The sequence below is a fragment of the Apodemus sylvaticus genome, chromosome 23, assembly GCF_947179515.1.
Source record: "Apodemus sylvaticus chromosome 23, mApoSyl1.1, whole genome shotgun sequence".
Lineage (NCBI taxonomy): Eukaryota > Metazoa > Chordata > Mammalia > Rodentia > Muridae > Apodemus > Apodemus sylvaticus.
In genome coordinates this window covers 25,410,766-25,438,113 of record NC_067494.1, presented here as the reverse complement: position 1 = coordinate 25,438,113, position 27,348 = coordinate 25,410,766, and the positions used below count along the sequence as shown (strand labels likewise).

Genomic DNA, 27,348 nt, shown 5'->3' with positions numbered 1-27,348 from the left:
TCTTTCCGTGTTTGTCCCGGTGCACCGACTGTTTGTCTATGTGTATGTTTATGTCCTCTCTGTGTTTTTGTGTGAATGACTGTTTCATGTTAAAAAGAAAAATTGGTAAGGATTTCATCTGCTGGCAACCTCTTGAGCCAGCCACAGTTTGTGTGGGGATTGATTTAAAGCCGCGCCGCAGCAGCGCAGCTCACTCACCCAAGAGGCAAGCATGGCTGGAGAAAAAGCCGCTTTTAAAAGCCCAGAAGCCTCAAGATTTGGGAAAACCTTGGTTTGGCTTGTGAAATTCATGTAGTCGCTTTATACTTGTTTCTAATTGGTTTTAATGGTATAAAGCTTTACATGTCTTGACTAAAGAGTTATAAATTAATTGGTTATTATGTAAAAGGTATAGTGTTATTAAGAAAAGGTTAGTTTAAAACTGGTGATTCAGTGTTGGAGCCATCTTAACTAGCTACACGTGGCCTAACGCAACTCATGCTTTGTTCTTGTTTATAATTGGATTTAAAGGTATATTTTGCATGTCTTGACTATAGAGTATTGGCTTAAGTCACTGGACATGATTTAAAAGGTATAATGTTATTAACAAAAGTTAGGTTAAAGCTGGTAGTTTAGGGTAGTCGCCATTTTTAAACAACACGTGACATGACAGTTAAAGCTGGTAGTTTAGGGTAGTCGCCATTTTTAAACCACACGTGGCATGACAGTTAAAGCTGGTAGTTTAGGGTAGTCGCCATTTTTAAACAACACGTGGCATGACGGTTAAAGCTGGTAGTTTAGGGTAGTCACAGCTATTTTTAAGATGTTAAAAGTCAAGCTTTTAATAATAGTAGATATATATATAGCTCATGGTTTATAATTGCTTAAAATTGGTCCATTTTTAATACTGCTAATTCTTAATATTTACAGTTTATGCAAATGTGATTCAAATTTCTAAGAACAAAGGATATGTTCTCTAAATGACTGTCCTTTAGGTATTTGAAATAATTTTATATTTTGTGCACATCAAATTATAAAGATTTGTTCTTGATGTCCTCAACTTCTACCTCTACCACGTAATGGTATTAATCCTAGAGGACTTAGTTATTACAGATAAATGATACTCATATTTCTAATTTAGAAGATTAAAAACTATGTGCATGTGACTAATGATTCATTTTTAGGCTGTCTAGTTGCAACTGCTCTAACAGAAAAAGCAACTAAAAATGCTATGTTTATTTTATATAATTACATAGTTATTGCCTATGTTATGGGTTATACTTTGTGTTCCAACTTAAATTAATAAAACAATATCTTCTTGGAAGAGAGAAGAGAGGGGAAATCGTGTCCCTGTGCATATCATTTATATTATGCTTGCATGTTTTTAAGAAAATTTTAAAATTTGGATGCCTAGAAACTCCTTGCTAAATGTATATGACATCTTGTAATTAGGCATATTGATGTCTAGGTGAAATGAAGGAATTCACTTATTGACATATGCCATGATCCTGATTTAATATTGGGGGAGAAGGCATGTCCCCTATGGTTTTTCCACAGAATGCTGCAGAAGATATGCTGACTGTGCTTGCTGAATGCCCAGACCATGGTAACATAAGAGCTAATATTGGGTATATGTTCTTGACTTACCTTAATTGTCAAATGTCCCAGGTTAGATAAATTGCCTAGCTTCAAGCTTTTAGACTTTGTGGGACAGAACATGGAGACTGTTAAGCTAGCTTAGGAAAAATTAATCTAAAGAAGAGTTAAAATGACTCTTCTCCTTACTGTGTTCAGCTGACTCAACCATAGACTGGTCTAGAAATAATTCCAATATTGAAGATTCCAATTTTGAAGATGGCTAACAATCTTCAGCCAGCTGTGTTAATTTAACATATAGTCTCCACTTTTCCTGAGAAGTAACAGCATATCTCTTTATATACAAGGCTACCTCTCCCACCTCAGAGGCCAAGCTTTGGGTCCTTAAAGTTGTTAATTTGCAACTGAATTGGATACTTCAGGGACAAGTTAATCCTATTCCACCTTTAACTCTTGACCTTGTTTGTTAAGCAGACTGGCTGTCTCCACCCAGGCTCACCTGGATGGAGAGATTGCATGTCTGTTAAAGACACTTGCAGACCCCCCTGGCTTCAAAACTTGCACAAGTGGATCTCCAAAGAGGGAGCCACATAGAACTCAGATCTATGTGTGTTTGTTTAAGAACAAACATGGGTACCAGTGAGACGTGCGAGGCAAAGCACCGCATGGGGAGGTGAATTTCTGCTTCTGAGTCCCCAGGAAGTACACCTAATTGCATAGGGGTTAACGTCGAGAGGCTGTCCTTAAAATAATAAGGGAGCCTATTACCCCTCCTCTGAAAAAGACGTTATACAATTTAAGAGGAATTACGGTCAATGCTTCCCCTCCTGGTTAAGGCCCGCCTTCTTATGAAGGATATTTATCCACTTGTTTTCTACCTCCTCGTGTTCTAATTAATAAAAAAAAAAAGGGAGGACATGTACAGAGCCATATTGGGGCAGTCATGCACTGGGCCAGAGTTTGACTTTGGTCAAGGTTAACTTCTCCCAGATAGCCAGGATCCTGCTACACCTAGGGCCGAGTGCTCGAAGTAAACGTTAAGTTCATTGTTCCTCCAGGTCTAGGAATTCCTGAATTAAGCAGGTGACCCACCCAGCTGCAGGAGCAGTCAAAACGAGGACCTCCAAGAGAAGCTAGACAACTTCCACAGGAACTCAGCCTGGAGTCTGGGGGGAATGGTTTGCCCAAACTGTTAAAAGGTCTGGCGCCATTAAAGTTTGGGGCTTTGATCAGTGAATATTGTCTTAGCCATACTTCTTTTCGCCCCTCTTCCCTATTTATTCCTCAGCTTCTGTTCCAGAAACCCACTTCGTAATAGCTGCAGGCAGCTATGGAACCCTACACAAAATGTCAAGTGCTTTTCCTGGACATGACAGAAACAGAGAGAGGGAGACAGCTGTGGTAGCCAGATAGATGGCAACATCTTTTCCTCCACTAGCACAACCTGAAGAAACAAGGGCTTCTTGTTATCTTTTTGTTATCTAATGTCTCTGGTATGATTCAGAGTTAGCAAAATACGTGATAGTTATTAATATGGTTACTTGTGTTTAATGTTCAACACAACTTGGTTGAATATGTCAGTCTACCTAGAAAGTTTCTGGTCACTCCGAGGATATATAAAAGTGTAAGAAAGTTCTTATGAGTCTCTTCATCATGAAGGCACTTAACCAGTCAGGATTTCAGGAGTTCTTTGCTGAACCACACAGTGACCCAGGATGCTGAGGCTGGAATGAATCTGATTATCTTATGGGACTTACCACCACCCCAAATCCTTGTCAAAAATAGTTGAATCCAAACATTGCAAATTTACGAGTAGATTTAATGGCAAGTATTCTTTTAAAAAATATTTATTTATTATATGTAAGTATACTGTAGCTTCAGATATCCATCATATCTCATTATGGATGGTTATGAGCCACCATGTAGTTGCTGGAATTTGAACTCAGGACCTCCAGAAGAGCAGTCAGTGCTCTTACCCGCTGAGCCATCTCTCCAGCCCCACAAGTGTTCTCAATAAAGCAGATCAAAATGTTTTTTAGGAATTCATAGTAAAAATGTTTTTGGCTAGATATAATTCATTTATTAGGATATGTGTGCGAGTGAAATGTACTAGATCATAAAATATTTTTTTATAGTTGTGCAGCTACAAACTGTGGCTTCTTAGAACCTGCAGTTATTTTCAACATAATATCAAATACAATTAGTTACTTTTTTTCCTTTTTTAAAATGTAGCCTGTCCACACAATAAAAACTTATTTTAACGTACTTTAAATATTACATTGGGTGAGCCTGTGGTACTTAAGTCTATATGCAATTGCTGAAACGGGAAGACAAAGTAGGAAATATTTTTCTTTCTTAACAAAACAGGTACTTTTCAAACTGTACTATAAAACTGTACAAAACCATGGTATCACTAGCACAAAACCATCTATGAAGGGTAAGCAACAACGGTGCCACCAATAGTCTCTTGTGAGCCTTAAAAAAAAGACGAAATAGAATTTTTGTCTGGATTCCACAGCCTAAACCTTTTCTTACTCTGATACATGCACCAGGTTAGAGATGGAGACACTGGGCAGCTCAGGCTCTAGGTGACAGGCAGAAAATGTCAAGAAAGCAAACCCTGAGTCAGCTGGGTCAAAACCCTTTGGCGACATTCTTAAAAGCAAGCACTCCTCTTCGCGAAGGTTTAGGTCCCATCCTGCTTGATTTTGTAGCACCATTTACCAGTTGCTACAACCATACACTGGCAGCTCATGCCGTCTGGGAACTAAGGTGGGAATGTTGGGAGCTCATTCTTAGGAGCTGGAAGAGGTAAACAGGTCCCTGAACAAAGCCCTCATTAGCATGGGAACGACACAGGGGTTAGAAGACAGAACTTAGCTCTTAGGTTCTATCATCCAGGGACAGGAAGTGGGGAGGACTCTGGGAAGCCCGAGTGGAATTGCTTGTTTACAGGCTAGACTAAAATCAGAGGCAACAGCAAAGTCCCCTGGGTGCTTGAAGTGTTCTCAAAAACCCCAAGATAATAGGGGGCGGGGCAAAGTTGCAGTTAGCACTTCTGGATATTCACACATAAACACTCACTGTGTCAATACATCTGGAGGCTGTTTTCCTTTGTTGATTCAATTCTGATTTTTTTTTCCTCCTGTAACAGTGTTCTCCTGGGCACTGGCTCGCTCATTTTATTCCCAGGACAGAGGAACACTGACACTTATTTCTGTCTAGTCATCTGCATCAGTGTGAAAGCATTCGTCTTGGGTCATAGTGGATTTGTAAGATAGTAGGGAGAGGGAAATCTCCTCAGGCTCACTTGCCAATGTGATAACTCCTTCTCATTCATGCCTTTATGCTTGGGTGGGCCACTAATTTACATTTAAGATTCTTATTTCATAGTCCTTCGCTGTCCCCGCAGTGTGAACAATAAACAGAAAAGCAAAGGAAGCAAGTGAGACTGAAGGGACCCTCAGTCCTCTTTGTCCCAACGTGACACAGGCCTCACCGGGGTAGCCCACGGTCCTAGGGTGTGTGTTGGCATCTATGCATGAATTGATAAGACCCAACATTTAAAAAAAAAAAAGGACATTCTCTAAGGGTTAGAGAGCCCTTGACGTCTTTTTTAGGACTGGAGTTCATTTGCCAGCATGCACCTCTCAAAACAGAGCTCAAAGATCAGTATTTCGAGAAGTCTTCCGGAACCACCAGAGACACAAGGCGGTTTACAGTCCACTTCTATGCACATGCTAATGTGGCTAATTAGTAAGGCTGGTCTCCTTAAAGGGAAACCTGACAAATTCAAATGTCGGACTACAGTGAGATCTTGCAATAGATCATAATGGATAATTTTGACTGCTTGATTTTTGAAGGGTTCTTCACCTAGGAACCTTCTACCACTGTGAAATTAGACTCAACTCCTTGTTCCCATGAAGGGGCAAGCATGTGATGAACTCAACAGAAGGCAGACAAGGTTTTGGTTGCTATATTTACCTACTGCGGAGGGGGCACACCTACGTATAGGCATTTGTGGCCATGGATCTAGAGAAGTAGAGGACAGCTTTTTGGAGTCAGTTTTCTCCTTCCACAATGGATCCCAGGCATCGAACTCAGATCACTAGGCTATGCCGCCAGTACCTTGACCCACTGCTGCAAACTAGGTTTCACAATGACTAAGGTTTCCATTTTAATCTCAGAGGCAAAAGGAAAGAAAGGGAAGATTTACTTGAACAAGATAACAGCTAAGGCTTAAAGAAACAAGAAAAGGGGTTGATTTTAGATACTTAAATGAAAACATATTAAGTGTACTTTAAAGTTAAATCCAGAACTGACAGCATAAATTAAATGAGGAGCTTCAACAATATTTCCCTATAGGTTTCAAGAAAGAAGGAAACAGATTTGGTTTTGGTAGTTATGTCAACTAGAATCAATTTAATTTCCATTGTGCATTAGATTAACATATATTAAAACTAGTAATTAGAGACTGTTGAGTTGGCACTCACTGCTCAGACAGACAACCTGAGTTGTCTCCATGGCAGAAGAAAAGAATCAACTCTGGAAAGTTGTCCTCTGATCTCCATCAGACACGGCATGTTCCCCATGTATGTACATACACACAGACACAAAGAATAAATATAATAAGAACTTTTAAAAATTCCTTAGCAATTAATACTAATTAATTGAAAATTGATACTTAAATGCATTTTCCCCATCTAAGCCAACTCCTGCATTTAAAAGTCAACGAGACGACAATGTTCCTTGTTTCTTGACTCACAGGAGTATAGCAATCCAATTTACATGCAAACTTTAAAGATAGCTTAGATTTACCTCATATAATGAAAACTCTTGGGAATCACAATATTCTTTTTTTCTTGGAGTTTGCAATGAGGTTTCAAATTTAGTTTTCCTTGTATTTCTGAGAGAACTACCACACAGCCTTCATCACAAATATGAGCCTACACTTGGTCAGTCTGAGTAAAATTCTGAAGTGTTTACAAGACATGAATGTAACACCAGAAATAGTTACTTTAGCGAACAGTGCTGAAACTAAGTTCAGGACGAAGGACAAATTCCAGACAGGCTCATCTATGCGCATGCGGGTGAAACCCGGCCTATGCGCATGCGGGTTTGCACTGAAACCCGGCCTATGCGCATGCGGGTTTGCACTGAAACCCCGGATGACCATCCCCGGATAGAACAGATCCAAACCTCTGGGGCTCCCACAGACCCACCCCTTGGGGGATATTTACTTCTCCACATTGGGATGGTTGGGGCAGCATCTGGACTGAAGCAACCCAAGTGAGCACCAGGAAAAGGATCCGCTGCTGCCACAGGAAGATTTGATTATGGGTGCTGTTCAAGATCTGCAGCTGCAGATGAATAGTGTCGCACGGGCTTCAATGAACCAAAACGGATGGCATCGGAGACACACTTAGGACTTCAGAAAGGGGCATTTTCAAACTCTTCAAGATCCTTTATTTTCTTGTGTCCTTAAATGGGTCTACCTACTCTCTTAACTAAAATGGGATCTGCTGGCTCAAGCATCCACAAAGTCATGGGAGGCAAAAAGGTCTGCCCTGGACTGCTCCTAAGAAACGTCCCTGCTTCCAGACCACATGATGTCACAGAATTGTTTGGAACAGTTCTCTGAGAGGGTGACAGAGTTGAGAAATAAACTGTTCATGGTAAGAACAGCCTCCCGAGGATTAACTCTGCAAAATGAGCTGCAGGATTCGGGCAGGGGTGGTGCAGTCAGGCCATTAGCATCACTAATCAGGACCAGCCTGGCTTCCTATGGGAATGGACACCGCAGTGGGTGATACAAGCTACAGTCCGGTAGGCCGCCCTGCCTGGTCCTCCAAGTCACAGTGAGGCAAAAGTACACTTTAATTATCTGCAATTGGGATGCCTTGTTGTTTTTGCGTACCCTTGGGGTAAAAGGGACCATGAAGATGCCCGTGTAAGATCCAAAGTTCTCCAAATCTTTTTCAATACTTCATGCTCAAATAAAGCAATTGCTGTCGTCGGTTCACGATTAACCTTGTCCCTGGAGGAAGCACCAAAGTAAAAAATCTACCAGTCCTAGATGGCCTATGAGTATCATTCCTGCTGCTTTGGTTGTAGGAGAAAGAGACTGGGGTAGGGGAGAGACAGACAGACCAACAGACAGACAGAACATAGAACAAGAAAAGCTCTGGCCAAGAAAAATTTTTTATAACAGTTTGAGCAGAGATGATACATTCTACTGTTTTCATTTTTATGTTCCTTGCCTCAAACATGAAGCGTTTCCAATCACAGACTGACCAAGAGAGACTGACCCAGGAGTCCAGTACAAAACAGCTGGGACAGCTTGTAAGGCTAGCAGTCACCCTTCAACCAGAGTAACAACAGAACTGGAACATCTCTGGGGACTAGAAAGAGTTCTAAGTCCAGCCTCTGCCCCTTCCTTCTTAGGAGGCTCAGCAAGGCCACTGCTTCCCTGGCATGGAGATGATATTGAGTTGTTTTGCCTATGAGGTTCTGTGTTAATCAAGATGGTAAAAGCTCTTGTTTCACATGCTAACCTTAATCACCTGACCTGAAGAGCATTCATAGAATACAGATGGCTGCAGGCTAGGCACCAATGCTAAGCTCATCCTTCTGCAGCCAAGGGCTCTTCAGGTAAGGCCACGAACGTCCAGTAGAGTGGCATGCCTCTCCTGGCGCTGCTCTCTCAGATGCTGTCTCTCAGAGCATCACTGCATGAAGGAAAGAACATTGAGCGAGGTCTTTATGGTGGGAAGACAGCTATAGTGGAGTTCTAGACCCTTCAGCAGAGATGAGGGGCATGGAGAAACGTAAAAGAGGTCTTAGGAATCTCCGAAGTCATTGCAAATGCACAGGGACACTGGAAAAAATGAGGGGAAGTTACCTGAGGAAGGGAAAGGTGAGAGTAGATGACAAAGGTAAGTGTTTGGGGAAAGATTTATTTTGAGTTAAAATGTTTATAGCTTTAGATTCCTATCACCCATAAATAGACCTTGCAAAATCAGTGGACTCTTTGATCCATCTACCAGTTGCTCTTTTTTTTTCTCAACTCAAAATGATTCTTAATCTGCATTAGAACTAGGAGTGTGGTGGGACCTGGGCAGACAGATGCAAAGCCAACTGCAGCACCGAGGAGAGAAGAGAAAGAGTGGAAACCTTCTCGAATGTAGAGAATGCCTACGAAGACTGTGATCAACATGGGAGGAGATGAAGGAATGGGGAGAGAATGAAGCATATGAGAGGCATTTTTAAATTTTAGGGAAATGGCACAGTAATGAGAGTGGAAAACATGGAAATAGTGACCACAGCGTTCATGCCAAGAGAAGTGAGCTACAAAAATGTTAACTCAACACCCTGCTCCATCACTGACTAATTCATTCCGTGAAGCTGCAGTGCTCTGACCACTTCCTGCATCCCAGGAAGCAAGGTGGGTATCCAGACACAGGGACAAGACAGGGTCTGCTATCAGGAACTTACCAGTAGTGGTATCTGCACCCACTGGGAAGGTGCACTGTGTGACGTCAGTTAAATGCATTTGGTAGAAATGAAAAGTATTACTCCTCTCCCTGCTGAATCAGAATAATTCCACAAATTGACCCTTGGATTTCAAGGTACAATTCATTTGTGCAGAAAGTACATGTCTTTACAGTTTGTGCTATGGGGATTTTCTCTCACGTGAGTCACAGAAGGTAGTTGAATTTACCATCTGAGACAAAATTTCACTATGCATCCCAGGGTGGCTTGAATCAACAATCCTCCTGCCTCAGGCTCCAGAGTGCTGTGATTGATTACAGGTGTGTGTTAGCATACTGGCTCAGTATTTCAATTGTTTAAAGACAAAAATAACATTATACATATGCAATAAGATGTATTTGCAATTATGTGCACATAAAATAATAATAATGTGTGTGCAATACACACACACACACATACACACACATACACACACACATATACACATAATCGAAAAACAGGAGATTTTGAGAGATTTCCTAGACAGCTTCCATCCGAACACTCATGCTTGGAGATCTTCAGAAGAAAGAAACGAAGGAATGTGCAGGCTTATGATTCTTCTGATCCTAAGGTTCTTCTGGCCCTTGTGTTGGGCTCAGGAGCTCGGGGCTACTTCAACCATGAAAATACAATTCAGCAGACAGAAAATGGCAACTCAGTGCTAAGAACACAGCCATCTCTGCCAGCACAGACTTGGCAAATGCAGGAAAGAGCCAGCAGCGGGATTTAAAGAACTTTCTGACGCTTCTCACGGTGAACCTGGACTCAGTACACATGCCAGCCCCATCCCTGGAGCTTCTGTCTATTCCAGAAACAGGCAACGACTGAAAATTCTCAAACTTCATTACATAAGACATTTTCTCTCACAATCTCAGATACACAAAATTTCCTTATTCTTCTGGCTACACACAAGTTTTTAAAAAAGCCTATGGTGTCTCATGGGGCCTTTAAAGAAACATAGTTTGTGTGCAGACAATGGAAAATTAGCAAACTTGTGAAGGAGGCTGAGCTGCGGAGGGAACCTAACTGAAAACAGAAAATCAATGGAGCCAGACAGACCCAATCATCGAGCGCCATTTTTAAAGTAATACTCGCTAATGGTGCCGTTCAGTAAGTAACGTGTTAGCTATTGTTGATTTCCTCTTAAGTTCAAAGTGCTGAAAACAGTTGACCCAACAATTATTATTTTAAGTTCAGGCAGATCAAGAAAATACAAAGGGCTGAACTATGTGCTCTGCAAACCCATGTTACACACGGTTCATGCGTGTAGGTATACGTGCCCACGCATGTGGAGGCCAAAATACAATCTCAGGTATTGTGCCTCCGAATATATGCTCCAGTGTCTCTAGTTACTGGTCTGATATTCTGGCTGGCCAACCAGGCTCAGGGATCTCCGTGTCTCTTCCTCCACAGTGCTAAGATTACAATTGCGAATCACCACACATGCTTTGGTTTGGGGTTTGTTTGTTTGGGTTTTTTTGGTTTTGGTGGGTTTTTTTTTTTGGTGTTTGTTTTTTTGTTTTGATTTTTAACATGGGTCCTGGGAATTGGTCGCAGGCCTCTCTCAAGCTTGCATGGGAAATCCCTCACCAATGGATATACCTTTCAGGCCTCTAAATCTCACAACATGACATTTGGGCACTAAAAAGGTAGGTGACATTAAATGCAGCCATTAGAGAATTTTGATTGCTAAAATGGATCTCTTAATAAGAATAGGGAACCAAACCCCACACTGGCACAGGGGAAGAGAATATAACAATATAAAGGCAGCTTTCTTGAAATCAAAGACACAGGCCTCAAAAGAAACCAGCTCTAGGATTCCTAGACCTCAGACATCCCATCCATGAGACAATAAAATTCCTGTAGTGTTGGCAGCATCAGAGAACAAACACAGAAACCTTGGGCAAGCCTTGAGGCCCTGGGCTCTGTCCCTAGTACCAGCTAAAGAAATAACTCATCTATAAAAATCCCTCATTAAAAAAAAAAAAAAACATACAAACAAAAAGCAAATCTGAAGTAGGACCCACATTTCTTCCATGCTAAGTACATCCTGCATCATACTCACAACCCCAACAGGGAAGGCCAGGACAGCCAGTGTCCAGTCCCGGAGAGAGATGAGTTTCCTGAGCTGCCTTTCTTGCTCCTGGTTCCCGCTGCCTCTGGTCAGAAGACTGGAGAGATCAGTCAGTACACAGATGCCGAAGAACACAGCCTGGATAACCTGCAAGGAGACAATCACCGGAGCTGGTCAGTAAGGGCTACGGAGACCCAAACGTTGGTGTGGGCTGCTGTTATTTTAATTCTAAATACTGGCCCTGGTTGCCTCCAGGACAAGAAAATCTTCACAAACACCAAGTGGCACTATGTAACCTTGTCCCCTGTAGTGGCTATTCCTGGTTGTCAACTTATCTATATCTGGAATGAACTGCAATCCAGAATTGGAAGGCTCACCTAAGAATCTAATCTGGAGGCAGGGAGATATAAGTTTCTGACCTGGATCTCGGCATGCTATGAATCCCAGAAGATTAAGACAGGGAGTTCAAGGTCATCTGAGACAAAGCAAGTTCCAGATCCAGGCGCAGCGGCACACACCTTTAATCTGGGCCACGCCTTCTGCTGGAGACCTACATAAGGACATTGGAAGACTCACTCAGTCTTCTTGCCTGCTTGCCTCATGGGACTGAGCAACTGCTAGATCCTTGGACTTCCATCCACAGTTGCTGCTGACCGTTGTTGGGAGTTGGACTCCAGACTGTAAGTCATCAACAAATTCCCTTACTATATAGAGACTACCCATACATTCTGTGACTCTAGAGAACCTTGATCAATACACCCCCCAACTTATCCCTGATTGGTTAATAAAGATGCTTACAGCATATAGCTGGGTTCAGTTCCTCAGCTTGGGGTCTGAGGCAGGACAATGAGAGAGAACTAGGTGGAGAGAGCAGACGCCAGGGGGCATGTGAGTCATGAAAGCATTCCCATAATGGCTGACCGATTGTAGTTACGAGTGGCCAGATGGAACATGACAAGTTATAACTTGTGATGATTGTAGATAGACACTAATAGCTCATAAGGTACGGCCCAGCTCTAGTGCTATTAAGACTTATTATAATTGTGTTCTGTGTCTTTTATCTGGGAACCGAATGATCTAAAGTGGGATAGAAACCTCTAATTGAGGTTAAAAATGTAAATATTTAACAATATACAACACGGAACTACAGCACAAAGACTGCCGAAGGTATGCATTACGACACCTGAGGAGAATACGTACAAAGCCTAATTACAGATCTGACCCTATAAATGTTTATTAATACGCTAAGTAATTAATTAATGTACAATTTTAGATAATTGAGAAGATTCACTTTAAAGAACACTACTTCCAAGCCCTCTCTCTCCCCAAGGCTGAGGGAACATCGAGGAAGATAGGCTGGGGAGATTGTGAGAGGCAGAGATGGGCAGAACTGCTGTAAAGCAGTGCCTTCCAAATATGACAGAGCTAGCACACTCCTGCAAAACACCTGCACAAGATCATACTAATCAAAATTGCAGCACACATGGGGGAAGGGCTCATACAGCCACACCCTTAGCTAAAGCAAGTGAAGGCTGCTGTCGTAGGGAGACTCAGTGTTCTTCTGGGATGTGCCCCCTGATGTTTTAGCCAGTTCCAATGGATGGCCACACATCCATGCACACAAAGACAGCAGTGACGGAACGGCTATGGTGGTTTGACTGAGAAGAGCCTCATAGGCTCATATGTTTGAACGCCTGGTCTGAAATCGGTGGAACTTTTTGGGAAAGGTTAGGAGGTGTGGCCTTACTGGAGAAGGCGTATCTCTGGAGATGAGCGTTGAGGTTTCCAAAGCTCGCACCATTCCTAGGGAGTTCTCTCTCTCTCTCTCTCTCTCTCTCTCTCTCTCTCTCTCTCTCTCTCACCTTCTCTGTCACTCTGTTTGTCTCTGTCACTCTCTGTCTCTGTCTCTCTGTCTCTCTGTATCTCCTTGCTCTGTCTCTATCTGTATCTCTGTTTCTCTCTGTCTCTGTCTTTCTGTTTTTCTGTCTGTCTCTGTCTGCCCCTCTCTGTATCTGTCTCTCTGTTCTCTCTCTCTCCATCCTCTCTGTCTCTCTCCTCTCTCCTCTCTCCTCTCTCCTCTCCCCTCTCTCCCCTCTCCTCTCTCCTCTCTCCTCTCTCCTCTCCCCTCTCCCCTCTCCCCTTTCCCCTCTCCCCTCTCCCCTCTCCCCTCTCCCCTCTCCCCTCTCCCCTCTCCCCTCTCCCCTCTCCTCTCTCCTTTCTCCTCTCTCTCCTCTCTCTCTCTCTCTCTCTCTCTCTCTCTCTCTCTCTCTCTCTCTCCTTGTGGATCAGATATAAGCTCTAAGGTACCACTTCAGTGGACAAACTCATTGAAATGATAAGCAAGCCTGGTTGAGTACTTTATTTTAGAAGTTATCTTCATCATGGTACTTAGTCATAGCACTGCAGAAGTAACTAATACAGTGAGTTATAAAACGTTGGTAGAGGGAGGAGGAGGAGTCAGAAGGGGCACGAGGGCACATCAAATCAAAATATCTAAATATGATTCTCAGAGATAAGATTTTAAATTATGCTACCTTAAAAGACCTGCCATCAGTCTGCCAAACCAGGGAATATGGATAGGAATAAATGATTCAAAATGAAAAGAAAACAAAAACAAAACAAAAATAAAAAAGAACCCCACTATTTTCATTTTCATTATTCTTGAGACATCCCCCCCTCTCTCTCACACACACACACCTACACAGACTTAACAGAAAGAATTTTAATTACCTAACTGGGATATGCATTACTTTACAGTTCACATCTGCAGTCTGTTTCTACTCCCTGGTGAGGTCTAGAAAGTGCCAAGGGGGTGTGGGGGGAGGCAAACGAATGGATGGCAAGCCAAATGCAGGGAGACCGTGTGCTCTGATTCCTCAGACTTAAACATTTGTCTGGCACAGGAGTGATAGCTGGCGACAAAGAACTCAATTAAGCACAAAAAATCCACCCTGATTTGGAACAAATTTCTATCGTAGATGCTGAATTAAATGGCTACCTTAGGTTATTAGTACTTATGAAATCCAATCTTTCCAAAGTACTGTAGAGATGCTGTGACCATTGTCTCCTACAGTTACCAATAAAATCTTTCCAGTACTGTAGAGATGGTGTGACCATTGTCTCCTACAGTTACCCGTTTTTCGTTCCCCAAAATCAATCACAAATGGTATCATTCGTAACAGTCACACTTTCCTTGGGCCAGAGCATGGTGGGTGAGAACCGTGAACTAGAACAAACTGATAATTTGTCAATTTCCTGAAGTAGGGTCAAAGTTGTACATGCTGAGTGCAAGCGGGCTGCATACCAAGGCATAGCTAAACAAAACTTCAGAAGTGGCAGGAATACGTTTCCTGGGATCTGATCTTACCTACTTAACACCAAAGACAGATTCAGAAATCTGGCTTCTTCAAGTAGAAATAATTTGCTAATGACCTATTTCTAAGTGATACAATTCTCCTTACTTTATAGAACATACCAAATACTTGAGAGAGAAAAAGGCATTTCCACATTGGCAGTGGGAAGTCTGTAGAAGTGTTGTGTATGGTTCCCAACTTGGGCACAGAATAAGGCGATGAAAGTTCCTAGAAACATCTGTTTCCAGCTGTGAGCTCAGCCTTGCAGCACACATACTGTTAGTAGTATAGGCTTTGGGGAGCTCCCACGCACCCTGCTATTACTAGTCAACCAAAGCCATGGTCATGCTCCAGTTTTCCTCATAATTTACACTGGTTTTAGTTTCCATGGCTTAGAGCCTATTGTCATTTTATAAATAGCCAGAGCAGGAGCTTCGAAGATTGCCACAAATGGATGAGGCAGAAGTGTGGCAAGGGACAAGGTTCTGAGATGACCAGAGATGACTCAGAGAACAATTCCACACTTACGAAATTTCTCGAGTCATAGTGTAAGACTTCAGATGTTTGGATCTCTCTGTCAGCTCTCGATCAACTCTGACTGGGTGTGAGACCTTGGTGCCCACGCCAGGGAGTACCATTCTCTGTGACTGTTTGTCAGCATCCAGTGTCCTGTGTGACCAACATCTAGGAGGATTCAAATGAGGGCTGCAATGAGATAGCATTTCTCATAAAATAGAGATACGAATGATTCTAACTCAACCAGAAAGCTCACTGTGGGAATACAAGTCAGACAAACATCAGGAAGAACAACAACAGAGATTGTTGAGGAGAGCTTACAGTGCTCCCTTTGCTCTAGTGACACAGTTTCCTTAAAGCAGTAGTTCTCAACTTTTGGGTTGACACCCCCATTGGGAGTCAAATGACCCTTTTACAGGGGTCACCTAAAAGCACTGAAAAACACAGATATTTATGCTATGACTCCTCACAATAGGAAAATTACATTTATGAAGCAACACGGAACACTTTTGATTGGGGGTGGTCACCAATCACATGAAAGACCACAGCATTAGAAAGACTGAGAACCACTGCCCTACAGAAACCTCGGCATGTGAGAAAGTCAGCTTCTGCACTCACCAGTTTACCAAAGCTGAAGCAATGACATTGTTTTTGGTTTTTGTTCTTTGTTTTTTAATAGTAGACGAATGAACTGTGCTGGTCTTAGGCAGCAAAACTCTCATCTCATAACAAAATGTTTTCATTCTTTGTAACAAAATATTGAACTAGAAACAGAGACCAAGAAATGGCATATTTTGACGCTATTAAAATAAATCATAAAAGACACAAATATATAAGGATGCGATATGGGCATGTGCAATAAGCAGGAAGAAACACACAGAGATTGAGAACACTGAACTCTGGACTGGAGGTATGGCTTGGCATTGAGGCAGTGTGCTGCCCTTCTGGAGGACTGCCCGTCTATGCCAATTCCTGAGGATCCAATGCCCTCTCCGGTCTCTGTGAGCACACACATGTGTACACTCGAACAGGCACACACAAATACATGTAAACAAAAAACAAAACTACATAACAGCACTGAACTCAAGTACCTCTGGAAAAGAAGAGGCTATAGGAGGAACACAGGAGCTCCAGCTGTGTTGACAATATTTAACTTTTATAACTGATCACTGAGTAGATTGAAACTATATTATCTTTTACTGTGTTTCAGTTCATCTTATTAGTATCCTCTGCTAATCTTTCAGCCCTTTCCTTCTAATTCAGCCCCCTCTAGTTTTAAGGGCGGGGTAATCAGAGCAGGGTTGGGTGAGCTCAAGAAGCCTTGTATGGCACTACATGCAAAAATCATACGGGATCATTTTTCTACAGGAAAAGAAAACAGACATTTGGTTTGGTGCCAATGAAGCTTGGTATATGGAACTCACTCAATGTGTTTTGTTTTGGTTTTGGTTTTTTGGTTTTTTGTTGTTGTTGTTTTTCCGAGACAGGGTTTCTCTGTATAGCTCTGGCTGTCCTGGAACTCACTCTGTAGACCAGGCTGGCCTCAAACTCAGAAATCCGCCTGCCTCTGCCTCCCAAGTGCTGGGATTTCAGGCGTGCACCACCACCGCCTGTTTTTTTTTTTTTCAATGTGTTTTATGTAACCCAAGAAATAAGGAAATTCACCCGGTAGAAGGTGCAAGGAAAAAGGTCTAATGTAGAATTCTCACCTGAAGAACTTCGGATGGCAGAGAAGCATCTTAAAAAATGCTCAACTTCATTAGTCATTAGGGAAATGCAAATCAAAACAACCCTAAGATTTCATCTTACACCAGTCAGAATGGCTAAGATTAAAAATTCAGGAGACAGCAGGTGTTGGAGAGGATGTGGAGAAAGAGGAACACTCCTCCACTGCTGGTGGGGTTGCAAATTGGTGCAACCACTCTGGAAATCAGTCTGGCGGTTCCTCCGAAAACTGGGCACCTCACTTCCAGAAGATCCTGCTATACCACTCCTGGGCATATACCCAGAAGACTCCCCACCATGTAATAAGGATACATGCTCTACTATGTTCATAGCAGCCCTATTTATAATTGCCAGATGCTGGAAAGAACCCAGGTATCCCTCAACAGAAGAGTGGATGCAAAAAATGTGGTATATCTACACAATGGAGTACTATTCAGCCATTAGAAACAATGAATTCATGAAATTCTTAGGCAAATGGATGGAGCTAGAGAACATCATACTAAGTGAGGTAACCCAGACTCAAAAGGTGAATCATGGTATGCACTCACTAATAAGTGGTTATTAACCTAGAAAACTGGAATACCCAAAACATAATCCACACATCAAATGAGATACAAAAAGAAAGGATGAGTGGCCCCTGGTTCTGGAAAGACTCAGTGAAACAGTATTCGGCAAAACCAGAACGGGGAAGTGGGAAGGGGTGGGAGGGAGGACAGGGGAAGAGAAGGGGGCTTATGGGACTTTCGGGGAGTGGGGGGGCTAGAAAAGGGGAAATCATTTGAAATGTAAATAAATTATATCGAATAAAAAAAAAGAAAGACAAAAAAAAGAATGAATAAAAATTAAAAACAACTTCAAAAAAAAAAAAAAAGATTTCCATCATACTTTCCATGCAGGAACTCGACACTATTCTTCACTTCAAAGCTCTAGGATATAGTCAATGGTACACTTGGTGCCTCCAATTGATGAACAAACATAAAATATTGGGCTTTTCATGTAAATAAATGAGTCAGGTTTTTTTTTCAAATACAGATGTGAAGGCTTTTATAACTATTAGTTATGTAGATTAAGCATTCCTTACTTATTCATATGAGAAATTCTTATTCAGAATAAAAAAATCTGAGCATCAATATGTCACCATGGGTAGTAATGCTGTACTTGACTTCATTTAATGGGTCAATATCAAAATGTAAATCTGAAGCCTCCCCAAAGGAAAAAGACAATCTCAAACCCTTCACATGTGATACAGAAACCGTTTCTTACGAACCAATCAACTAAGAATGTTGTGTAAAATTACTTTCCAACTAAATGTACAAGGCATACAAAATATGGATTTTGTGTTAGACATCGGTCCCATCCTCAGGTAAGGGGATTGTATACACATTATGTATAATAAAAACCCTCCAAAACCAAACCACACAGAACATGCAAAATCCATTAACTCTCCTAGTTCCAAGCATTTTTGATAAGGCAAATTCAACCTGTATCACATAAAAAAATTGATACTGATCAACCTGAGACTAGGTAAAGGATTTTATGTAAACCATGCTTTTATGAAGTTATCAAAGGAAAAGGAAGAGGAGAGAAGTTGAAAACAGAAAAGAAAGGGGGAAAATGGAAACTCACTCTAGGAGAGGAGAAAAACCAAAAGAATTTCTACAAAGAGACATGCAAAAATAGTACATGGTAGCTCATATCACAACTTGACAGAGCTAGAAAACCCAAGAGACAAATACTTGAGCATGTCTGTGAGAGTTTCTAGATTAGGCTAACTGAGATTGGAAACCCACTCTAAATGTAGGAGTCACCACACCTTGTCCTGGGGTCCTAGAATTAGCCAACTAGAGAAAGGGGGCGGGGTACCCACATTCATAACCCTCCTCATCTTCTTGTCTCTGGCTGCAAAGGTAGTCACTTTCATACCTTGCTTCATCAGAAATGTTGTCTCAACCATGAGAAAAGTCATTAATACATATTCTAAACAGCAGAATTTGAATAGCTAATGGTACGCAGAATTGAAGCGTATCCTCACCCTATGCAATGTGTCACCTAACACATTTGTCCCCTCACAAGTCCCTGGTGGCTTCCCTGTATGTCTAGTCATCCCATTCTCCTCTTGCCTGCTTCTGTACAGTGACCTCAACCTCCCCAGAATGCCTCTGAGCACTTCTCCAAGTAAGAAAGCACTGAGGAGAGGGAGGCAAGACAAATGGCTTCCTAGAGCCTCAGCTTAAGAAGAAAGAGGCAGAACGTGGCAGGTTGAACTTGGTGGGTTGTTACTGTGTCTTTAATAGTCAGGACAGGGAGTCAAATTCATGGTAACATGCTTGCCTGACATGTAAAAGGTCATGGGATCTTAATACTCACCACTGCCAGAGAAGGGAACAGTCTGTCATTAGTTCTCATCATCAAAAGATAATTGGTAACACTTCTGAAACATTCCACTATTCCTTCACCAATGGATTGACTTTGGGTTACTTGCTTAAAGAAACAGTTGGCCAATACTGAAGACACTACTTGGATTTCTACCACATTTACTAGAGTTTGATTCCCATGAACCGTTACCAGATCCCACAGGGGACAGCCAATGCCTCGAAGTACTACCCTGTCTACTTAAAACTCACCACACTGCTTACAGTGTAATGTTACATGGAGATGCACATGAGTCTTAAGCAGGGTTACCTTGAAGAATCATTTGGCTCCAGCCATTCTGCAGAGCTGGCATTTCCAAACCGTCAGCTCAGCATGACCTGGATGCACACCATCTGGCCATGAACTCTTAGCAGGCTGGTTGCTTGAATAGTTTTCCAGCCCATAGAAATGCAGTGGCCCATTGCATCCTGCCACTCCAAGAACTGATCAGAAAACAAAACCATCTCAGGGTATTCTGGAGACATTTAGTGTTTGATCCTCTAGAACGTTCTCTGTGGGCTTCTGCATCGTTTCTTCACGTCCCCTTCTTATCCAGAAATCATGTCTTAATGATCCACTTATGAGTAAGGACTCATTTCCATGAGAATAAATGTGTACCTACAGTCCATGCAGATTTTCACACATGATCGATTTGAAATAAAAATATAGTGGTATTTTCTTTTTCTGTGGAATGCATTAAGTACTTCCCATATTCTGTACAATGGGGAGAAATTCCCAAGACACCTAGCATTTATTCCTAAATAGATATGATCTTTTTGTCCAGAACATATTTTATTTGATTCCAGTATACCTTCAGTATATTAAACAAAATGAAATTGCTTTATAGTTCATTTATTAAATTATGTTATTAACTGGTTACTAATTTGAATATTTCTACTGAACTGAACTCAAGTAAGAGACAAAACTGTACCAAAATAGAAAAAAAAAGCAACATGTGAAATTTAAAAAAAAAGCAAACATTATTTACAGAATTTTAAGAGAGCAGAACATAGCTGTCTTGAGCTATTAAGGTTTCCTGGGCTCCCATCTACACTGGTAGTGGTTCTGCTGTCCTTCTAAAAGACAGGGGCAAAGAATGCCGTGTGGGTCTCAGAGACCCTGTTATTTCAAGTTAGCCTTTGCCATGGTACACAGAAGCGATGAGAAGGAGGGAGCTCTGGGGGTGTGTGGGGGAGGGGCAATGGGAAGGGAAGTGGTACGGGGCATTGAACAAGGGACTGGGGAGAGAGCAGATGGGAAGGAGGCAGCCAGAGTTACCGTGCTACACAGATAGGCCTGGAGGAGCTTCTGCGCGACGACAAGAGCATTAATTAAGGAGGAAACAATGAAGAAATAAAAAACAAAACCTACCTGGGATTTTCTAATTAGAGACTATAAGGGCATATCCTGGCATTGGATGAATCTATATATAATGCAAAGTATATATATATATATATATATATGTATATATATATATATACATATATATATATATGTGTGTGTGTGTGTGTGTGTGTATGTATATGTGTATATATATATTGCAAAGAGAAGACAGGTATACTGTATATTGTTTATTCATTCCTATAGTCTAAATATATGTGACATGTGTATATATATGATATATACATATATGTGACATACATACAAACAACATATACGTATATACGATATATATGCATGTGACATATACATGTGTGTGACATACATATATATGTGACATATATACATAGGTGTGACATATACATATATGTGACATATATAACATACACATATATACGATATATATATATGTGTGTGTGTGTGTGTGTGTGTGACATATACATATATGTGACATACACTTAAATAAAATGAATTATGTATCTGGAAGACACTGAGCTTTCTCATCCACAGAAAAGTCAATAAAACCTTCGGGAAAGTGGTGTGAACTCAAGGCCCCCCCCACCCCCGGTATTTTTCCTTCCATCATATAATGCCTCCTAGTACAGGAATGGTTGTTTTGTTTTCAGTTCCCAAAAACTGCAGTGAACTTCTTACTGGAAATCAGTTCCTATAGTGTCTGCGTGGGAGCGGGGAGGGAGTTTCCCGAAGGAGTTGGACAGCAGTTGGGAAGGAGAGACCGACACACCATCACCCAGAGGGGCTGTAACAGAAGCTCCTTGGGGAAATCCCTCATTCCACGTCTCTCTGACTCTTGAGTAATACATGATGTCTTCTCCTGTCACAGGATCAAGAGCGAAGGCCAAAAGTAACTCAGCACCAAGAGATAAGTGACTCACTATAGTGCCAGACAAGAGAACTCTGCAGAGATCTGCTGGGCCTTTGTTTTCATGACCTTCCCCTCTGGGCACATCTGAACATCTTATAGCCACTGCACAGTCACAGGAGTAGGTCGCCGGTGACTTAGAGTCTGTGACCGGTTTACATGTTTAAATGCTACTCTGCAAAGAAATCAATGTGTTTAAAAGTACTTCATGCTCTTTGCCTCTGCCTCCCACTGAGACTGTCCATCAGCTCCCCGGCTGGTGAATTATCCTCCCCGACCCTGGGAGGTTACCCTCACCAAGCCAACACGGACCCATCACCCTAATGCCTGAAAGTGTCACCTAAGTGATGTGCTTGAAGCCTGGCCATTTTCAAGAAGCCTTCACCACAGACATTTCTGAGGAGATGGACTAACTGCACCGTGAAGCTCCGCGGTTTGCAGCCTGTGATTTAGAATCCCCGCTCGTGTGCGCAGACATTTACCTCATACCACTCTGTCTCGTTCCTGGAAATTGATGGAACGAGCTGTAAGTTCCACCGCTAGCAAGCGATCCATTTGGCCATAACAAAAGAACGGTAATCTTTTCTGCCGGAAATAATATGCTATGATACGCGGCTTGGGAAGATGAGGCTTGTCGAGGAAATTCCTGACACTGTTTAAGGCACGAGGTGGAGGGTCATCTCAAGGGGGGATTGGGATATACTCCGCAAAGGCGAGGGTGCAATCACGCCACGTTTCATAAAAACTCAGGAAGGAGACAGCACCCAGCTTTCCACAGACTCCCTCCTCTGCTGCAAATGAGGATAGGAAGTGTCCAACCTGCCCGTGGCCTGCCTCCACCTGTGCAGCTACTGGGAGGCTCCTACCCTGACACCATGAACTACTCCAAAAGTGGAGACGTTTGCAGAGTTCATATAAACCGTTAATGCTAGCCCGGATCCTTCGGAACCTGGAATTAAAACCACTATTGATTGCTTAAACAAGTATTTATTGATTAACCACTAGCTAGGAACTCTAAGTAAACTATAAATGAGGAAATGCAGGCTGTTAAATGACTGTGCATTTTGCTGCCTAGAAGAATAGGCCCAGACAGGCCTAACCTCCAATAGACTAGTATCTGTATTTGCCAAATATATGATATGTAGGTTTCGGCATGTTAATAGCGGGGAGTTATTATGAGGGGGAAGGGAGGATGCATTTAAGGGTGGAAATGTTTGTAAAAGTCAATTAAATCGTCTAATACCATAAAATACATAACCGCTAACTTTTTACTCATCAAGACAATTTATCTCACAGATGGCTTCAGTACCAGATGACATCATTAAAAGGCTACAGAATCAAAATCAAAAAAGCTCTTGACCTGCATCAGGATCATATGGGATCTTAACTAATACATGACATAAAATCAGATAACTACCCAGAATCTGTGCGGCCAAAGAAAGCAAATGCAAAATTGCATTAATGAAGCCAATTAGCTAAGAGCCCCTAACCTCAGAAGCATCTCTTATAAGTATTTTAAATCTATGGCATGGCCTTTCCAACATTCAGTCTACATTCAATTCTGGTGTAGATGAAGGCAAAACTGTCTCTAAATACTGACCTCTATCATGAGAAATAGGACCATCTAGGCAAATGTTTCAGGATAAGTTTTATAAGGTTTTGCCCCTTCTCAAACATCATCTGCTGTTATTAGCTCCAACTGGCGACTTTCCCACTATTTCAAATAGAACACCTGGGAGTTTGCCAGTGTACAATGATAAATGCCCACAAGTAGTGGAATCATACTTTCAAGTTTGCTTTTTGTTATTTATTATTACACAATTTTTAGTGTGTCATTATTTATTAACTCCAGAATACAAGCCTTTAGATTTAAGAGGACTGATGTGGGCTTTAGGTCCCTTTAGCTGGAGGAAGTATGTGACTAGTGCCACAAGAGTCCCACTACCATCCTAGTGAAATGGCAGTGTGGATCTTATATACATTAAAAATACCTGGGATATTTTATAATTTCATAGTGACAGGGGAAAAAAAGGAGAATGTGAGAGTTCTCATTTGTATGAGGAATGCAAGTAGGTGTTTATTTTGGGGTTATTTCTTTGGAAAACAAGGGCAATATTAGTCAAGTTGGGCCCACACAGCCTTATGAACAGCCTTCTGCACACCTCACAGAACACCAACTAGGAGATGGCATGGAACATGCAGGCCGCTGTCCTTTATCATGACCTGTTCTTTTGTTTTGTTTTGTTTTTTGTTTTTTGGGGTTTTTTTTTAAAGATTTATTTATTTATAATATGTAAGTACACTGTAGCTGTCTTCAGACACTCCGTAAGAGGGAGTCAGATCTCATTACGGATAGTTGTGAGCCAACATGTGGTTGCTGGGATTTGAACTCAAGGGCCTTCCGAAGAGCAGTCAGTGCTCTTAACCACTGAGCCATCTCTCCAGCCCTCATGACCTGTTTTTAAAGGAAAAAGTATCTTATTTATATAGGCACTTATTTATAAAGGCGTTATTATGTGCCTTTAGATTAGAGGATGTCCATGGGCCCTGGGTCCTTTCAATTTGGGACAGTATAAGACTGGGGCCATCCAGCCTTAATCAATGATTTCCTAGGTTAAAAAAAAAAGTAAACATGTCTACTAACTTCTTTACAAAGTTACCTTTGTTAAATTATTTTGAGGACTACTGAATGGGACTGACCAGGAACACAAATACAACAAGCTCTGGGAAGAGCAAGAGACCCACACTGCAGTTGTAAGCCACTTGGTGTCTTCCCCTCCCTGTCACAGGGAGGGGATGCAGTCACAGGCTACCTTGTCATTTTCACCAGTGGATTCGGGTACAATGAAGTCATCATTAGAGTTCCGATTTTATAATGTATCTGACTCTCAAAGGTTACATAGACTATTCTTTTTAGTTCAATAGTGTTATCTCTGGGGCTTTGGTACAACATCTGGAAGCAATGTTGGTACACATTATCTCATTACAGAATTACTAAAAGTGATGAAGACAGTAGAGTGGGAAGAGGCCTGGCTTGGACTGACAGCAGGCGAGCCAGAAAATGCTGAGAGCCTTGCAAAGAAGGAGAAACAGTGGGGAAACATCTCTGCTAAGCTGCATCTTGAGGCTGGTTCCGTTCCAGTAGTGCTTGGTGCTTTCATTTTAGGACCATCAAATGGAGACTGATGGACTTGACACTTTGCAAGGCAACATCACCGGGGTACAGAGGTATCAAATGAATAATTAGGGATAGATCATGTAGCTCAGAGGATCAGAGAAAAGCATGAAGACCAATGAGAAGCAGGAGAGGGGAGTCGGGGGCAGGTGTGAACATCTGGAAGAAGGGAGCCCATGGTCCCAGAATAAATTCACACTATTGACATTGAAAAGATCCAAGTGTGGCTATAGCAAATAGGTCCTGAAGAATGACTGTAGAATAAACCTCACATATTGTGTTCTTCTATACACTGGGCAAAAGAAAGATAAAGAGAACACATTGGAACCAAAATAACTGTTTCTCTTCAGCCACTCAGGAGCTGTCGCAAAGGGATGGACAGTTTTAGGCCTCCCTTGTCAATTCCCAGATCGAAGTGAAAAACTTTTTGAAAGTCCTGGTGGTAGATGGTGGTGCAGACTTTTAATCCCACTGCTCAGGAGGCAGAGGTAGGTGGATCTCTTAGTTCGAAGCTAGTCTGGTCTACAGCTTGAGTTCCAGGTCAGCCAAGGCTACACAGAGAAACCCTGTCTCAAAAAATAAAAACAAACATGAGTAAGAAAAACCTTTTAAAAGGCTGAGGATATATGCCAGTGGCAGATGGCTCAACTACCATAAACAAGGCCTTACGTTCAAGCCCCAGCACTAGGAAAAGAACCTTTTAAAAAGATTATAGATTTTAAAATTCTACTAACTAGGTATAAACCCGTCATGTGTTTATAAAACAATGACTATGAACTGATTGCTTTGAATAACTAGAAATATAAAGTGGAAATTTTCAGTTCATATTTCTTTTTGACTAAAGCGATACCTTCTGATTGCTATGTTTTGTTCTCATAAACATATAATGTCTATGTGTAAACACTGAAAGAAAACACTCACTAGCCAAACTTGTACATGAACAAAACTATTTTTTAAAAGGCAGCATGTATCCACAGAAGATATGGTTACGTCACAAAGCTGGTTACATTGCTATTGCTGTAGATGAGAAGAAGAAACAAAGTCAAGGTTCTCTGGAGAAATCCCACCAGGCATGAATACAGAACACAGTACCTCCTCTAGAAGCATCTATCTGGAAATTTCTAAGAAAAAAACAATCCAAGAGCCACAAATCAAGAAGTAAGGTGCAATTTAAAACTTTAAATTCAGTAAGAAATAGTGGTAAAGAGGACTAAGGTCTCAGAAAACAAACTGCGGGATCTACGCTGACGGGTGAGCTGCGTCAATCTGGAAAGCTAGCGAGCATTTCTTCACTAGGAAAACAAAACAAAACAAAACAATGCTTGCTAAAGAAGAGAAATTAGAAAACCCACTAAATTTTACAGCAGAACCCATACCAAGATCTATATCACATGCCAAATATTCCTGGGGGGGACAATAAGTTGATGGAAAATTTAGAATACTACGTCAAATTCTACCTCAGCTTGGCATGTGTTTTTGAATTTTGGTCCTTGATAAAACACAACTCAAGTTACCAGGTACCAAGGATTTATGCCACCTGTTCTCCACCCTTGAGTTTAGGAGTGTATAATACCGTAGGTTTATCATGGCTCTTATTATGAACAGTCTTACTGTTGTTTTGATTTTGTTTGTGAGGATGGTTGTGTGGTAATCATCATTATGTTTTGACGCCCAGGGCCCCTGACTAGATGAGATACCCCACTGCCTTTCAGAAAGGACTTCTCACTCTCTCAGCTTCCACTTTGTCTTCTGGAAAACAGCCGTACAACCTTTCCTGTGTGAATTTCCCATGAAGACGTGAGCGCTCACATTGGGAAACACCTGGGACCCAGGCACCCATTAAATGCTGACGTCAGTCGGGGAGCCATTTCTACGCACAGCACAAAGACAAGGCCGAGTGGAGCAGAGCCTACGGTCTACTCCCTCAAAACAACAGCGACCAAACCAACAAATATAACGAACGGAGCTCAGAATGTGGTGGCTACTGATTATTTCTTCTTCAAAAAACGAAAACGAGGGTTAAAAAAGAAATTATACCCATCTCCTCAGATGCATATGTGGTCAATTTGACATGAATTCTAGAGACTCTGCCAAACACTCTGGCATTCATTCATGGTCTACTATCATAACAGCTATGTAAAAAGAGTGGAATTCCTTGATCTGAATGAGCCCTCTCTAACTGTTACAGAATTACCTAATTCTGATCTATAGAAGGTTCTGTCCACCATCCCACTAGCTGAGTAGAACACACGTGAACTGATAGAGCAGCTATGTGCCACAAAGGGTACTCAGAGGGAAGCCGTCGTAAAGGTCTTGTTTCACAGGATTGTTTTATGGAATTCATCATATTTTTAAAAAAAACCCAGCCTGAAGTCAAACAAGGCAAAGTGTGCTATACGATTGTACTTTCAGACAAAGTCATGGTATTTGGACACTAAACACAGGCCTTTGTCAGAGAACCCTGGAGCATACAGGACAAAATATTTACTCTTTCAAATCTCAACTAAGTACCCTGAAAATGCACGTTTGTGCTATTTTTTGCCACTAAGCACGTGATATTTATCTACACGCTGAGCTACTGTTGGTTAAAACTTAATTCCCATGCAGCTCTCTGCATCTGAGGAGCCAACGAACATTCTCTGGAGATGAGCTGGCAAATCTGACTGAAGGGCTGCCAGGGCTATTTCTGGAGGTGATCGTCACTCTCAGGATTATCCTCTACACG

At 41.7% G+C, this 27,348-nt stretch overlaps 1 protein-coding gene across 5 annotated transcripts in view; it reads right to left on the bottom strand.

Moving 5' to 3' along the window:
* Positions 1-27,348, bottom strand: part of Aig1 (androgen induced 1) — a 226,934-nt gene that overhangs the window by 174,001 nt on the left and 25,585 nt on the right. For 4 of the 5 annotated variants that reach the window (XR_007975221.1, XM_052169390.1, XM_052169387.1 and 1 more), the window contains exon 2: positions 11,171-11,326. Coding sequence is in view for 4 of the 5 variants with exons in the window: in XM_052169390.1 (XP_052025350.1) it covers positions 11,171-11,326 (156 nt within the window). In the remaining variant the exon portion in view is untranslated. Of the gene's footprint in view, positions 1-11,170; positions 11,327-15,094; positions 15,238-27,348 lie in introns of those variants that run through there. The other variant, XM_052169392.1, reaches the window with a different exon arrangement.